The 17,536-nt window shown below is 45.2% G+C and overlaps 1 protein-coding gene across 4 annotated transcripts in view; it reads left to right on the forward strand.

Annotated features, from left to right (window-relative positions):
• LOC146174661 (uncharacterized) overlaps window positions 1-13,663 on the forward strand; it is a 61,234-nt gene extending 47,571 nt beyond the window's left edge. For all 4 annotated transcript variants that reach the window (XM_084583855.1, XM_084583857.1, XM_084583856.1 and 1 more), the window contains 2 exons: window positions 7,476-7,735; window positions 9,767-13,663. In XM_084583855.1, coding sequence (XP_084439981.1) covers window positions 7,476-7,735; window positions 9,767-10,015 — 509 coding nt within the window. In that variant the 3' untranslated portion in view covers window positions 10,016-13,663. The remainder of the gene's footprint in view (window positions 1-7,475; window positions 7,736-9,766) is intronic.
• The last annotated feature ends 3,873 nt before the right edge of the window (window positions 13,664-17,536 follow it).

Below are 17,536 nucleotides of genomic sequence, written 5' to 3' on the forward strand. Positions count from 1 at the left end.
TTCCAAACACTTTTTCTTTTCGCTACGGGTGATACGAACTTCGGTATCACGACCGGTCGAGGCCCACGCACACACGCACAGCAAGAAAAGCGTGCGCAGCGGAGCAGCACTGATAGCACGGATCACGCACACGTGCGCGAAAGAAGAAAAAAAAAATTACAGCGGGAAAAAACCGGCTTGGCAACCCGCGGCAGCAGCGAAGTTGGCGAAAGGAGGCGGCGATATCTTGCCCCCCCTCCCGTATTTTGTTTTGTTTTTTTGTTTTCGTTGTGCGCACGGCCTTGCGGCCCTCTCCACATTTCTCCGCCGCCCCGCAGGCCACGCTCTTCCGCTTTCCGGAGTCTCCGCTGCAGCGGCAACACGTTGCTTCGTTTTCTCGTTTGTTGAGGCTGACACCACGTTGATAGCGCGTCGTTTTGTGATCATCTCGGCAATGCGGAAAGTTACATCATACTGCAATGTCACGGAAGAGAAAGGCGCTGACCTTTAAAGACAAATTGGAAATTTTAAATAAGGTGGACAAAGAGCCCAAGAAAAGGCGCACGGACATGGCCAAGGAGCTAGGCCTGCCGCTGTCAACGTTGTCAACGATTGTTGGTCAGCGCAATCAAATTATGCAGAATGTGCAGCACTTCACGATGAATTCTAAAGAAGCCAAAACTGCCCACCATGTGAAGTTGGAAGAGGTTCTTCTAACGTGATTGAGAGAGGTCACGGCGGCCGGCGTCAACATCAACGGAAAAGTGCTTCGTGAGAAGGCAGCGGACATCGCACTCACACTTGGAATTGGTGACTTTCAGGCCTCCGGTGGATGGATTCACCGGTTCAAGGTGCGTCACAATCTTTCCTACAAGACCGTTTGTGGCGAAGGAAAAAAAGTCGACGCCTCCGCCGTGGAAGACTGGATGACAACCACACTGCCGTCTTACATAGCGGGATATGAGGCACGTGATGTTTTTAATGTAGATGAAGCAGGGCTGTTTTACTATCTCCAGCCCGGAAAAAGCTTGTGCTTTAAAGGCGATGCCTGCGGACGGACAAAAGAGCAAACAACGTATCACAGTTTTGTTTTGTTGCAACGCCGACGGATCGGAAAAGATGCCGCTGACAGTCATTGGCAAATATCAAAAGCCCCGATGCTTTAAGGCAGCCGGTCGATTGCCCTGCGTCTACAAGGTGCACAAAAAAGCATGGATGACGTCTTCTTTGTTTATGGAATTCGTCACGTACCTTGACCACAAGATGTCTTGCCACAACAGAAAAATAGTTTGCTGCTGGACCAGTGCACCACCCATCCAAAACAAATGACACTACAGAGTGTTGAGGTGGTGTTCCTGCCCCCGAACGCAACAAGTCATTTGCTGGGATTATAAGGAATGTTAAGCACCATTTCAAAGCTTTGTTGGTGCGCAGCCTCCTCGCGAAGATTGAAAGGAAGGACGCGAATCTCCAGATCACTCTTGTGGACGCTGTGCATTTTCTTGCAATTGCCTGGGATCGCGTCGTTCCTACGACCATCGCCAATTGTTTCGCGCAGTGTGGGGTTTTCAAATCCGCTGTGGCTACTGCCTCGCAAGTGCCAGACCCGATTCCCATCGATGTCTGGAATCAACTTGACGTCGACTGTTGCGTCGACGATTTCGTCACCGCGAACGACGACCGCGCCACCTGTGGTCTCCGCACGGTTGAAGATATTGCGGAGGAAGTGTCATCACAGCCTGGCATTCCATGCAGTGACGAAGGTGACGACGACCAACGCGTTGATGACCCACCGCCGACGGCAGCAGAAACGATGCATGCCATCGATGTTCTGCGGCGCGCCGTGACCTCCGAGTCTGTGCGGGAGAAGACAGCGGCCCAATTTTTCAGTTTTCAAAACTCTCTGTTATCAGATCTCGTGGAAAAGAAGGTGCGGAAGGATATACGCGATTTCTTTCAACAAAAATAAATATTTCATACCTGTTGGAAGGCTTGAAAACGGATTTTGCTCGTTTTTTGGTGATACAAAATTTCGGGTGATACGAAAATTTTCGTCTCCCTTTGAATTTCGTATCACCGAGATTCTACTGTACTTTTAATTCTTATTGCATTTAGCTTTCAGAACATTGCACATTTCTTGGCGTTACTCTGGACGCTAACTTTAAATACAATAAGTACATTTCCAACTTGAAACAAAAATGTGGTTTTGGCATCAGAGCACTACTAAAAGCGCGTTCCTTTTTCAATCGTGACACTTTAATAGCTCATTACTACGCATTCATTCATAGTCACTTTAATTACTGCATCACTTTGTGGAGAAACACTTACCCATCACATTTATATCAACTGCAACATCTTCAAAATCAGGCTATACGTATAATAACCTGCAGTTCATACCACAACAATGTGCTATCACTTCTTCACGACCACAACATTTTACCGATTGCTTCATTGATTACCTCTAGTCTCGCAATCCTACTTTATAAAGCTGTGCATAATACCATACCCTCAAATGTAATCAACAGGGAGGCCCTCACCAATAATAATCAAACAAGATTTGCTATGGACAACAATTTTCTATTACCAACCGTTCGAACAAACTATGGTAAGCACACAACTCTTTTTGCTTCTTTACAAATTTGGAATAACCTCCCTTCTCATATCAAGCAATCCCCATCTCTGTCTGGTTTTAAAACAACTGTTATTCATATTATCGCAATAGTGTAACTCAACTTTCAAACAAGTTTTTTCACTTTATATACGACTTTATTCACATTCAATTCATGAGTGTTTTCATATGTGTGTTAGGAAGATGTATCAAATTGTATATAATTTTCAAGTAATTTATTTTAACAGTACCGGCCGCGCATGAAATTTTTGAACTGGTATTGCATTCTTACTTTTTTTCTTTTACCATATTGTGTCCGCCGGTTTTGCCTCTTTTGACTGTGTCTGCTGTACCAATAATATTTATCATAAGTTTATACATCCATCCATAGGAGGTCCCGATACAGCCTTGAGCTCTGGGACCTCCTTCTGTATTATATATGTAATACCTGTTTTTATGAATAAACAAACTTTCTTCTTCTAAAAACAGCAGCCTGCCTGAAGACTCAGAATGGGAACGAAAAGAACAAAGGCCTTACGATATCAATGTTTTAGAGTAGCAACTCAATCCTCAGTTTCCATCGTCAGTGCAAAACCTCCGCACCTTTTAAAAGCTACTGGGACCTCTTGAGGTTGAAAAAATTGTTACAAATTCTCGATAATAGGAATGGACAGTGCACACGAGTGGGTATATTGCTTGTCAGTAGGTGTGGTATATTGCTTTCAGTCACTGACTGCAAGCACGACACAAGCAGGTGGAACAGGCTGATGTCAACACCTGCAAACGCGTCATTTGCATGCTGCCGTCTTTTAAATTTTAGCTACTGCCCTTCGCACATTGTTTCTTCTCTACTTCTCTCATTGTTCCCTCCTGATCCTCTTCAAGGCTGCAGCGTTGGTTGCCACCCAGTCTATGGAAGGATCATAAACAACAGATAATAAATTCTTACAGCAGCCGGTTGTGGGCAGTTAGCATGACTGGACCTTTTCTTTGTAGCTGTCTTAATGTGCTTGTACAGTCCTTGGCATTGCTCGTTTCATAGATCAAATGTCCGGCAATCAGTGAGCAGGAGCTGCCACGTGTCAGAGCGCACATTCAGCGCTGGTCGTCCTACTTTGTCTTTGGTGCAATCAGGTCATAGGTGTGTCCAAATAGATAAGCATACAGTTGAACCACTTCGCAACAGACAAGTACTGGAGAGGACTTTTATTCTACTATGAAAGAGGTGTCTTATTAGTTGGGTTTTCTGTTTCCACTAACTGACCTCTCACTATGCTTACATTGTCACCCAGTGACTAGGAGTTTCACAAAGTCTACACCTTGTTACAAGAGCTTATTAAATGCAAAAGTAAGCTGTTTTTATTTTCGCCTGGCACATTAAGACGCCATATACTTACCATTTACCGTAGCTGCGACTATTGGCAAATCTTTTTAAGCTTAGCTCATGGTAAATTGAAGTCTTAAAAACCAGAAATATTTGGGATAAATGCAGTTTTTATAACAGTCTCGAAGGGGATCGCAAAATAGTTTGATATACAGAAATCTGCTTGAGACGCCACTTAGGATTGTGAAAAATGATGCGGTATTTGTCGCGTAATCAACCCAGTCGCATAGAGCCCATCCTCCCCTTTTGCCTTTGAGAATTTGAAAAAAAAAAGAAAAGCGTTCGGAGGTGTGTCCCTCCCTTTCGACCGTCGCATCCAGAGCTCATTTATTGCAGTGCACCGAAATACTACGCAGCGATAACGTCACGGCGTGTTTACCTTTTGACTATACTTTTGATAGATCCAGCGGTGACAGGGAGCGAACATGGCAGAGTGCCCGTGATGGCTTGATTGCACAAGCCTGGATCGATTTATCACGCTGCGCTTTTGGCGGGCGTAGTCCACTGCCACAAAATCATTGGAAGCGTGATAGCTGCAAATGCCTTTTCAAGAAAACAATGCTAAAAGTCGGTGTCATGATCGCAACTGACCGCATGGTTTTGTCGATTCATAGACGTAAGAATGGCTCTCGCAAAAAAAAAAAAAAGCCTGCCGCTTCTTAACATCTGCAGTCGCCATTGCTTATGCTGCGCTGCACTTTCAACACAACAAGTAAGACGAAAATAAAAAAAAAAGATTGCAGCTTCTTAACGTCCGCAGCCGTCACAGCATACGCTATGCCGCACGTTCATCACGACGGCAAGGATGAACGACTCCAAAAAAAAAAAAAAAAAAAAAAACTGCTGCATTTGTGTTTGTAGTTTTGCACGTGCAGCACGACAACACGAGACACGCCATGGACGCACATCACACGTCAGCCGCCGCGCAAAGAGCGTTTACAACACACACTGGCGAAAGCGTCCGCCACGGGCTGAGCTTGCTTGTCCGCGCATGCGTAGTGCGTGCTGCTGCGAACGAAGACCAGGAAAAAGAGAGGAAGGTGAGAGATAAAGCGCAGCAGAAGAATGGGCACCTCCTTACGCTTCGCTGTATTCCGTTTTTCCCCTCTTCTGAACACCACTGCTGCATTGGCTCCCTCTCGTTCCTTCACGCACATGGCTTGCAAACATCACGTGCTGGATCAGCAGCGATCACCGCAGATGCGGGCGCCTTTGGGTGAAAGGGTGCGGCGCTGCCCTAGACCAGCTGTCGCCGAACTGTGCCCTCTCATTTTTTTCTGCTTGTGGCTTGAAAACGTCACGCGGCAAACGGCCAATGATGCGGCCAATGAAGATGATCGCAATCTTTGGGGAAGGCGCGCCGTTCAATGCGTGGTCTGGAGATCGATATATCGAGCGACTGATGAAATTGAGTTCGATATATGACGCAGCTTTCCTATACTTTTACATGGGATTTTCAAGGGAATATTCCCTTAGTTCGATACAATTAAAATTTGAATTATCCGGATTCGATATATTCGGGTTCGACTTACTGAATATTTTTTTCATTACCTGATCATGACTTATAGATTGTGACTAGCATGCTCGCGGCTTTATCTCCACTGGTAGGTTTGAGAGTTGTTCTTCACTGAGGACTTTTAAATGATGTGTCCTCGTAAATACTTTGTGTCTAGCTGGCCCGTTCTGTGCCATTTTTGTTGACTGGGGTATCGCAGTTTGCAAATAATGGCATTGCACCCGCAGAGCGAGGAAGGAGCCACTCATAAGTTAAGTTTAAACATAGCTTGTCCTCTAATACTCCATATCTTTTATACCTTACATCTGTTACAAAAGAGTCCTGCTTAGCGAGAGAGGGTAGGGCTGCCAACTGAGTGAAAGATGTCCCTTATTCCAGATTGTCTGCTCATTCATGTGTTTTAATTAAATGTGTACTGTGCGATGTCAGTGCACGTTAAAGAACCCCAGGTGGTCAAAATTTCTGGAGCCCTCCTCTATGGCATCTCTCATAGCCTGAGTCACCTTGGGACGTTAAACTCCACAAATCAAACTAAACCATCATGTGTTTTAATGAAGTTCAACTACGAGTCGCTCTTAGCAATGCCTGCGCTTATACCTGCGTATTGTTGGTCGCGGGTTGTCTTAAACGATGACTACTAATCGCAGTTCAACAAATTTAATGAACACTTACAGGACTACATGATAACAAAGGGTATCATAATAAATAAATAATAATGATTTGCAGAACAGCGTTTTCTACAACTCACCCCATCGGAATCTCGTATGATTTGCAGAACAGCGTTTTCTACAACTCACCCCATCGGAATCTCGTACGCTTCTTTCTTGAGACACTTTGATCTGCTTTCTGCCGAGTGACAGGCTGAGCACAGAATCCAAAGTGTCTCACGATCTCTTTCTTCTTCTCGCCGTCTTTCCTCTCGGTTCGCGGATTTCCCCCTAGCTATCGCTAGGCATCTGAAGCTGATGTGGTTGCATGCACCGGCAGTATGCTTACGGCTTTGTTTTCTTTAGTGCATGGCTAGTGTTTGCCATTTGGGCTACTAGATGGCAGTAGGTTAGCTGGTGATAGCAGAAAGCTGCCCCAGGTAAAAGTACCGCACACTGTCTTTTGCTCTCACCTTACCGTATTTTCCAACATATTTTTTTACAAAATTTTTGCTGGTGCGTCTTGCACAACGGTAAATCTTTAATGCATTCTTTTTTCGCTACATTGCAAGGTAAAATTCAATGTGAAACAGCGATAGTAAGGACTTCCGCAACTAAAAAACTGATGGTTATCTCACAACATTAGCAATGTGAAAGGCCACAGCATGATGACCTGCGCTCTTCTCAACCCCCCGCGCTGCCAAGGCAGGCAGACTCTATTTTCCAATTGCTTATTGCAACAGTGTTTGGTTGCTACTGCATGTGTGTTTTCCACTTCTCGACGTCCGAACACGGCCGCGATCAGTGCAGCAGTTCTGAGTGCAAAGCGGATGTTTGCTGTGCTGCTGCCAGAAATTAGTGACCTTTTTCTTTTCGCATTGGAAGATAAAGCCTTTAAAGGCTTTAAAAATAGCAGTGGTGCTCTGCCTTCGCGAGAGTATTTCCGGGTGTGATTGTTGCCTCTCCTTTTCGATCATTTCGCACCGTGTAATGAGCTATCTCACTGGTACAGAGCATTTTGCGATCATCATTCAAGCATCATGTAGTCAATTCTCGTTACCCTAATTTTCTCGTTACCCTAATTGAGTAAGTTGAGGCACGTCTTATGCGAAGGGGCATCTTATATATACAGACTTTTTCGCTAAAAGCCTCTAAATATGAGGAGTGCATCTTATGCAGAGGTGTGTCTTATAAACCGAAAATGTAGTACCTCTTTTCATTTTCCCTCTGCTGCGCTCTTTTAATTAAGTCTCGTGCTTACTCAGCCCAGGCACGAACACCCAGTAACTGCGTTGTGAAGGAATATGGGACATTGGTGGCGTCACCACCCCTTCTGTGCAGGAGCAGTTCCTCTGCAAGCGCAGTCCCTGCTGAATGGGATGTTGGTGGAGCAACCAGCACCTCCCCAGCAGCAGCCGGAGCCTCCCAAGGCTGCTCCCCTTCCAGCACCTCCGCCTCTCCAGCCACAGCCTCAGCAACAGCAGCAACAACACGTGCTGGTCAATGGAGGTCCCCCACCAGACCCAGACAGCATCCCTGTACTGGAGCCTATCACAGCTGAGGAGCACTTCCACTCAGAGATGCTGCACCAGACAATACGGGTGGGCAGGCGATGCTCTATTTTTTTTTTTTTTTTTTATGGAAGCTTTTTTTTTCAGCAACAGCTGTTTGTGGCACATTTGAAAAGAAATTGTGTCAGCATCATCTACTTACCAGAGTTGCTAAACGCTCTGAAAGCAATCAGCATGAACAGTGTTCCATCATGCAAAACTTAGGTTCTCTTGTCTGTGCAGTTTTTGCTGTGGGATGTAGAAATGTAGCCTTGATTGTAAAAAATAGGCATGGCATTTGTGTGACCAGCCTTATCTGCATATACCCTGCACCAGGCACTTTAACTTGCTAGAATGGTGTTCAGTCCTCACAGAAATATGTTGCCTTTGTCACAGCCAGGTTGTACATCTCATTGCCTTCACAATCACAATAGACCAGTTGCAAAACCCACAAGCCAGCTTCCCTATGAGGTAGAAATTCATGCACTACAGTAGCAGAACCTCACTCGGGGATAATAATGAAGTGCAGCGCATGCATCTACTACAGTTCACACAGCTTCAGATGCAGTCCCCATTGCACAAACCATTGTGCGAGAACAGGTTTTCGGCCGTTCTTGATGCAGGAACAAAGAGAGAGCACTGCAACCCTGAGGATGAGGAAAGTGTGTCCAGAGATAAGGAGCATTAGAATAGGGGACCCTATTCTAATTAGGGTAATAGCGGCGCGACAAGGCGTACGCTCGGAATGCTGCGACGAATGGTACATGCGGCAATTACTCTGCCCGCCACGCGATGGTCCAGCGCTGCTCCAAATTATTACTCCAAAGTAACTCTATGTCGACATTGTGCAGGAATTTCTGCCATACAGGAAGACTGACTTGTAGGCTTTGCAACTGGTCTATAGCTTCATGCACATTTTTGGTCGTACCAAACAAAGTATTTAGCTTGAATAACCTTCCTGATGATGTTACTGATATCAGTGATAATGCAGCGTTAAGAGATTTGTTAACCAACATACCGTATTTACTCCAGTGTTACGCGACCGCAGAAGTAACGTGAGGGGCAACTTCGCATATTGCCCAGTGGGAAAAAATAAAACCACGAATCTAACCTAAGATAAGCGCTTGAAAAAGTACCTTTAATAGAAATTGTGGCCCTTGCAATTTTATCAAAAACGCTCATTCGTCGTCGGAAGGGGAGGCCGAGTTCTCGGCAACCGAGTCTTCTTTTTCATTGTCGTCCTCCCAGATGATATTATCGGAAGCCTTTGTAGTCAGGCTCACACTTAAAAATCACCTGCAGCTGCATCCACCACCCACATATGGTAGATTAGTTAACGTCTAGCTGTCGAGCTGCAACAGAATTTCCGATTTCTTCTATCAGAATAGGTTTTCTTTCGAAGCGAGCATCATACTGTGCATGGCTCGTTGCAGTCGTGCGAAATGCGATTATAAGAGAAATAACTGCACTAATCTGCGGCAACAGATTCGGCAAGCGCGGGATAAAGGCCCGTGGGCCTTAGCCTATAACCAAAAAGGGCAACATTTTGACTTTGGATGGATTGGGATTTGGCTGATTTGGCTTCCTTCGTATCTAGGTTGCCAAGATAATATTGTAAAACTGTGGAAACCGATACCGAGTGGTAACAGATTCAATATAGCTGAACTCTGGCACTACTTTAGGCCAACTGAATCGCAGTGTTCGATTATATAATGCAGAGGTAGACATTGAGAGCTAAAAATCTTGAAAAAAAAAAAAGTGTCGTTACATTTCAGAAAATACGGTAATTCCTTAATCTCTTGGATCTATACGCTCGTAAAAAAAAACATTTTTTAAATTGTATAAAATGCACATAAATGCGCTCTTGTTAGCTTCAACTTATATTTGTGTTCTGTTTCCTTGCTTCTAATGTTTTGTGCTCAACGCTTTGTGGTAGTTATTCTTTAACGGTTCTCTTTATTTGTTGTATTTGCTCTAACATCATGATACTTCATTTTTATGTCCCACTCGCACAATATTCCTATGTAAAACGCGGCTGTGAGTTATTTTGAGTAATGAGCATTGTAAATGCCCTCTTTGCAGCAAACTGCGCTGCTGCAAGATCTTCTGAATGCCCAGCAGCGGATTGCACAGGCGGCTGAGCGGCAGGCGCAGGCAGCAGAGGACCAGAGTCATGCACTGTCACAGCTGGTACTCTTCCTGGTGGAGAACCACCACTCTAACCGGAACACTGCCAACGCATCAGGCTCCGGAGATGAGTCGTGCTCCGAAGCAGCTCTGCCGCTCTCCATCACGCCCGAGATCTTCCAGGGCGAGCGCTCGTTAACATGACATTCTCGTCGCTAGAACGGTCCCAGAGGGATTTGAACAGTACGTTGCAATGGACATGAAGCGGCAACAAACAGCATGGAGCAACATTAATTTGCTAGCTGGTACCTCCAGGGGATGAATTATGCTCCAATCACATCACAAAAGCTTTCACAAGTCAGTCGCACAAGACAGCTGTGCCATGGATAATGGTCAGTTTGGCTCCAGCTGAGTGGTGCTGGCATGCGTGTGTCTTCACCAGTGTGAGGAAGTGTGGTGGGGTGCCCGTTTTACGCGTTAGCTCATTGCACTGTGGAATGACGGTGTAGACATGAACCAGTGAATTTTGGAACTCCTCGGAAGTGGTGGAGTCGACAAGCTGGCACGATTTTCTCTACAGTGGTGCAGGCATTGTGCAGAGTGCCTTTCAACCCAAGGCCAGTGGAAAGGCGACGAGATACGGTGAAACGATGAAATCAGTATGCAACTGTCGTAATTGGTGGGACAGTTTTGCATGAACTGTAGTTCAAATAGGTCAGTTTGCTGCTTTTTATGAGCGCTTTATGGAATTTGAGATGTTGGTTTTTGTAAGATGGTCGCATAGTGATGTTATTGAGGTTTCAAGTTGTCAAAGGGGTTTTTTTTTTTTTTTTTTTTTTACAATTTGTATACAAAGATAAGGGCAGCCCCTGTGCAGAAAGACTGCATGCTTTAGAGCTCTGCCATCTAATTGAAAGAGGTTTCTCGGGATCTGCCTTTTTTTTTTAATATACACTGTATGGTTTGTGTTGTGTAATTGTGTGCACAGATTTTCTGCTTACATGGCCGAATTCATGGGGTTCTCTGTGGATCCTGGATCTCTGCGCTTAACCGCAAGACGGCGTTGACACAGCCCTCAACTCGGACTGCAGTTTTTCACAGATGGTTTGACCTGACTGCAGTGCAGATTTTGGCATGGTGCTTTATCAACTTTTATCACACTGTCATATGCTGTCTGTACTCTCTTCAGATTATGTTAGTCAAACCCATTTATAACAGTATTGAAGTGCCATGGAAATGTCGTTATAACCGGGTTAGGCTGACAACAAAAGAAAACATTATAAACGACACAGACGCGCTCTGCCCCGATTTCTTTTTTTTTGTTATTTTTTTATTGTTGCTACATCAGCATTATTGGCGTCTCTGCTTACGCGCATGCTTTTGTGGTCATCGCGTTTTTGTTGACTTTCAGTGACTATATTTGATTGTTATAACCGATAATACAATATGACACCATTGTAAAAAGTGGTTTACTTTACCATAGAACACATGGCAAACCCGACGGTGCAGTGGCTGCCTTTTGTTATATCTGATATAGATTAAAACCAGTATTGTTATAATTGGGTCTGACTGCATTATTGTAGAAACCAGCCAATAACTTTTATTGCTACACTTTTGCCTACTGGCATGGTCACTTGTGTGTACTGAGATGCCTTTTTTTTTTTTTTTTTTTTTTTTTTTATGGTCAGTCATCAGCACAGCTCTCCATCATTTCAAGCTTTACAAGGTAAAAAAAAAACTGACGTGCGGTACTGACACTTCATTGAGAGGAAGCGCATAGAGAACTAACAAAGACGAAAGGCGGGTATGTAGCAGCCAACAAATTTTTCCTAACCCAGTAATTAGGACAGGTATGATATTGTGGGAAGTGTGGTACCTCCCAAATGTGAGGCGGATGCTTTACCTTTAGGCCACCGCTCAAGAGGATGCATCTAGCACAGGACCAGGTTAATTGGGTGTGATACTGTTCTCTCAACAATAGGGTGCTCTGAGCAACAGCAATTGGCGACAAATAGCGGAAATGTCAAAACGAATAAGACCGCATTTGAGGCCCGCCATTCCCATCGCTGCCGTGGCGCAGTGGATTACATCTCAACATTCAAAACATCTGTTCGAATCTCCTGAGTGTAACTTTTTTATTGCGAAAGCAATACAGTCGAGCCCGGATATATCGAATTTTGGTTATATCGAACTCACAGAATATCCCCTTGAAAATCCCATGTAAAAGTATAGGAAAGCCGTGCCATATATCGAACTCGATTTCACCGGTCGTTCGATATATCGAACTCCGCACCACGCACTGGAAACTGTGCCTTTCCCAAAGACGATCGCATCACCCTCGGCCGTTTGCTTCGTGACGCTTTCAAGCCACGCGCGGAAGTAATGAGAGGGGACAGTTCAGCTAGGGCAGCGCCGCGCCCATTCCTTAAAGGAGCGCGCATTTGCGGTTATCGTTTCCCGAGCGCCAGTATGTGATGTTTGCAAGCCATGTGCGTGAATGAACCAGAGAGAACCGGTGGGAACGAGAGGGGGAAAACGCGACAGAGCGAAGCGCAAGGGTGTGCCCATTCTTTTGCCGACCTATCTCTCTCCTTCCTCCTTCCCGGGCTTCGTTCGCAGTAGCACGCGCTACACATGCCCCAAGCCAGCTCAGCCCGTTTTCAGACAGAACGTCGGACGCTTTCTCCAGCGTACGTGGGTTGCGAACCCTCTGCACGCGGCGGCTGACGTGGCTATGACACCTGCGGAAGTTAAGAAGCGGCAGATTTTTTTTTTTTTGCGAGAGTTGTCTATTTTTATTGGTGTGCTTTACGCGCGGCGCAGCGTAAGATATAGCGTTACGAAGTGGCATTTTTTTCTTTTCTTTTTTTTTTTTTGTGGGAGTCGTTTACTCTTGCATGTATGAATCGACAAAAGCATGCGGTCAGCTGCAATCATGACACCGGCTTTTAGCATTTATCGCTTCAAACAGAATTTGCAGCTACTGTATCACGCTTTCCAATGATTTTGTGGCAGTGGACTGTGCCCGCCCCAAGCGCGGCGTGATAAATCGAACCAGGCTTGTGCAATCAAGCCATCACGGGCACTCTGCTAAGTTCGCTCCCCGCCACCGTAGGAGCTATCAAAAGATAAACACACGTTATCGCTGCGCAGCATCTTGGCACGCTGCCAAGAAATGAGCTGTGGATAAGACGTCCGAAACGAAGTTTGACATGCTAGCGAAAACGCTGGCGATTTCTGCCATGTCGACACAGAAACCTTGTTTTCAGCTGCCGCGGTGGCTCGAACTGCAGAGGGACACAGTTCCAACAAGTTGGAAATTTTTTGCTCTGTCACTGCCACTTGTCGCTGAGGTCGCTTAATCGCTTGCATGTGAGCGAGCTGGCCTTAACGCTTTTTTTTTCTTCCAAATTCTCGAGTGCAAAAGTGGAGGGTGGGTTCATTATGCGAGTGAGTTGATTACGCTACAAATACGGTATCGTTTTTTCGCATCGTAAGTGCCGTCCCAAGCCAATTTCTGTATATCGAATTATCGATATATCGAACTATTTCGCGATCCCGTTCGAGTTCGATATATCCGGGTTCGACTGTACTACTGTAGGTTTCGAGCCTTCAGCGTAGCGCAACCGGTAGCCACGTCTTACCCACGTGACGCTGTGACGTCACACCCCACATGGGCTGGCAGGAGCTGCCAACTGGGGTCACTCATTTCACATGGGACGGTTGTGTCAGAATCAGCCTGCTATGACTCCGGCATTCACGTTACCCCTATAGGCACATTCATACGACTTTGTTAAAGCGGGGCTTTATATGTGGGCTGAGGAAGAAAAAAAAAAGAAGAACGCTCGGTCACCCGCAGCTAATTCTTTCGCTCAATATTTGATTCAGCAGCGCTGAACCCTTGTAATTTTTTTTCATATTCTTTTTACAATTTGCAATAATCAAATGAATTGCTAACACTTTTCTTGAGGTCTGTGCTCCTTTTAGGCTGCAGTATGTGATGTTTTTGATTCTTAATAGATGCAAAAAACAGCCGTGAACAGAGCCAGGAGGTGACTGTATGGCAACGGTTACACTATGCTACTGTAATTATTTCGTGCGTTCAGTGAGTGTATGTTACCTTTAGGTTGTGTTCAGAGACAGCTCTGCAAGAATCGCAGTTGAACTTGACTAGAGACAACCAGCAAGGAGAAAGAAGTTGCTGGACTCTACCGTTGAGAGATCGGCATTATGTGTTAATTGGAGGAAAATGGGAGAGGTCTTCGCCCTGCAGGGGGTATGATGATGATGATAATGATATTGTTTACTTCTCTAAGGAACTGTTGTGCACGTCTTAGGAAGGTATACATATTCGTTAGCAGTATGCCATATCCAGCGCAGTTGAAAAGTTTTGACGTGTGAGCCAGCGTTGTTGTCACAACCAGCCAGCTATTCGCTATCTTAGAAGGGGGCATCTGATTGGCTAAGATAGGTTTAGCCGCACTCCTGTCACTCGTGTTAACAGCACAGTGTTCGTTGCTACCAGTGTAGGTCCTTGAATTGCCTGCAAAGAGCATGCAGTCACATTGATAATGGGCTGCGACATCATCCGGTGCGGGGGGGGGGGGGGGGGGGGTGATTGCCTTGGTTTCACATGCTGCATGGGCAAGGAGCGTGGACAGGAGGAGTAGGAGGCGGGGTTACCGCATGACAGCACAGGATTGGTTGCTGGAGTGGTTGCTGGCATGACCCATAGCTGCAGTGCATATTCAGGAATCTGTGAAGCAATGTGTGCTGCAGACAAGTGTCATGCGGACATGACAAAAGTATGACCCGCACTGAAATATGAGCTGATATCATTATTTGCAAACGTGAAATCAGAAATGGCAAGGTTTGAATTGTCTAGGCGATTTTTCTCAGCAAGAATTTTAAAGGGCGCTTGAAATGCTACTTGCGGTAAAATTCTAACGCAAAAAATCCCGAGAGGTCGTCTTTTTAAGCACTTCAAATTCTAAAGTTTTTCGTGGAGCCGATAGTTTACAAATAATTTAAAAAAAATGCTCCTGGCGACTGCTTGAAATAGATTGGTGTGACACATCCCCGCGTGCTAACCTCCCCACTAATGCCAGTGGGGCTGCTAGGCACCTCACTCATTGACGCTCCAAGTTGCGCGGCCATGAAGAGGCATGGGTAGGGCGTCATCGCAGCTTCTTTACTTCTTTTTTTTCTTGCATGCTAGCTAGGGTTGAGTTGAGGGGGGAAAGGAGAAGCATAATTTTTTATTGCTGATATGTTTGGTGCTAATGAAGCTAGCTTAAAGATTTTTGCATTGCAGAAAAGATTGATGGAATACAGTACCTATTTCTAGTGTGCGTTTTATAATTTAGTAAGTAGTTTTTTGTGGGCGCTTTAAGCTTAAAAATTGTTTAGTAATACGGGCTCATTGACGTCCACCCAAGTGCAGCCATATGGCTACAGAGGATCTCTGAAACTTCTTAGTTAAAGAAAAATTCGTCCTGGTCCAGGGATCGAGCCCGGCACCACCGCCTTTCTGGGACAGTCGCTCTACTAACTAAGCTAACCGGGATGGTCAGCAGATCATATTCTAGGGCAAGAGCGAATTGATCAATAACTCGAACTGGGAATTGTGTTGATTGAATATTTTGGGGAATCCCCCAAGGTGGAGTAGATTTGTAACAAGGGAGGAATTTCTCATTGATGCCCACCCAAATGCAGCCACACGGCTACAAAGGAAAGCTATGCAGCTCTCTCAGAAACTTCGTAGTTAAAGAAAAATTTATCCTGATCCGGGTGGACGTCGATGAAAAATTACTCCCTTGTTACGAACCTACTCTACTATGGGTGATTCCCCTAAATATTCAATCAAGAATTGTTCAGTGTCTTCAATAATTTGAACTACTTTTGCGATCCCACAAAGTATGATTAAACAGTCAGCAACTGATCTCAGCAACTGATCAGGAGATCCAGCTGCAGTCTTTTTACTTTTGAGGCTATAACTGCATCTCATTTTGTTTGAAGGCCACTAGCCACTCCCGTGTTTGTCAAACTCTCCAAACTTGTTTCCTGTTGTTATGGAGCTGCTTGTCAGTTCTGCCATCCATCATCATTCATGCTGATCTGTAAAGAGCTGTTTTCTGCAAGCTGTGGTCATTTTGGTCGTCTTGTTTGGTTCAATCTCTCTGCTGAAATGTCATGCTATTTTTAAGTTGTAAACCTCTTTGGAGCTACTGCTCGTTCTGGGTTTATATATTATGTTTCTCATATCAAATAAATTTATAGCTCTTGCACAAAAGGTTTTTTATTTAGCTGTTCCTACCAAGGTGAAATTTGATGTTGCCTTTTAATGTGATTTTCCAGAAAATCTGGTGTCGGTATTGTGAGCGAAAAATCACTGGCATGTCTCAGGCAGGTGGTAGTTGGTAGGCGACTTGACCAGTCTGTGATTGGTCGTCAGGTTGTGTAGCGTCACAAGACCACATGACATGGCCAAGTTGCAGGTGCTGCCAGCTCAGGCTTTGTTTTTGAGATGGGTGAAATTGGAATAGAGCCCTCCAGGACCCTTGGATCAAGTCAGACAAGCTGCCTGAAGGCCATGAAGGCACATCGTACACCTTGGTTAAAGCGGGGCTTTGTTTTCATGCCCGGTGGTTTTTCATATAATGTTGTAAATTACGACTGTACGCTAATGAGTGCACGAGGAACGATAGAGGTACAAATTAAGAGATAAGTGATTAAGCTGGTACCAACGTACATGTAACGCAAACGAGAAGGGGAGCAGGCAAACAGTCATTAACACTGTCTTGTCAGATCCTTGAAGCATGCCCTATGGATTGTTCATTTGCATTGCAAGTATATTGGTGTTTATTTCATACGTCGTTTTGTGTATACAGATGTTGCACGATTAGGGTTGCCCCTGGAAAGGAAGATGAAGGACAAGAGCACATGTTAGCATGTGCTGCTTTGAGATGTTAAACCCAGCATATCATACATACTACGAGGGGAACAAAGAGTTTGATAGTTAGCTGTATTGTTGAGCATAAGCTCCTCCTTCAATGCTGCTGCCCACTTCGTCATCTCACATAAAAGCAATAAGTATATACTCTTGCAAGGACCACACATTGCATTTTTTTTTCTTACGGATACAACGATCGCTTTATCGCCGCCCGGTAGGTGTTTACCACGAAAATGTAACTGAATATTCATTAAAGATAAAATGTTAAGGAGACAATGACACGAAAACTCTACATATGCGGCGAAAACGGAAGGAAATGAGCACTATCATCATTGCAATCGCAGCCGCGCAAAGGGTGCTGCTGCGGCCGTATCATGGAGGACGGAAAGAACTTAGGAGAGGCCCTGACGTAATTTTTTTGAAGCCGGTGCGGACCGGACGCTGCAACGTCTCTTCCCCTCCTTTACCCTCCGCATTGTCTTTCTCCGCGACGCTCACATACCTAGGGCTCTTAGCAACGCTGTTGCTAGTGGCCCGAGTTTTCATAGCAACAGCGTAGCCGACTTGGCTAACCCTAAATTTCGATGTCACTTCCGCCACACTTTCTCCGATGCATTGGGAATGGTAAGGGCCTCTCCTAAGTTGTTTCCCATCACCGATTCTGCGGCCATGGAAGATGGCGGTGGCCACATTGACGGACGGCGCGATAGCTTACGAGATGAAACGGCAGATTCATCGAGATCTGTGGCAGGGTTTCTAGTTTGGAAGCCTCG

Source organism: Amblyomma maculatum, chromosome 11 (genome assembly GCF_055883805.1).
Source record: "Amblyomma maculatum isolate TAMU_Amacu chromosome 11, ASM5588380v1, whole genome shotgun sequence".
Classification (NCBI taxonomy): Eukaryota; Metazoa; Arthropoda; class Arachnida; order Ixodida; family Ixodidae; genus Amblyomma; species Amblyomma maculatum.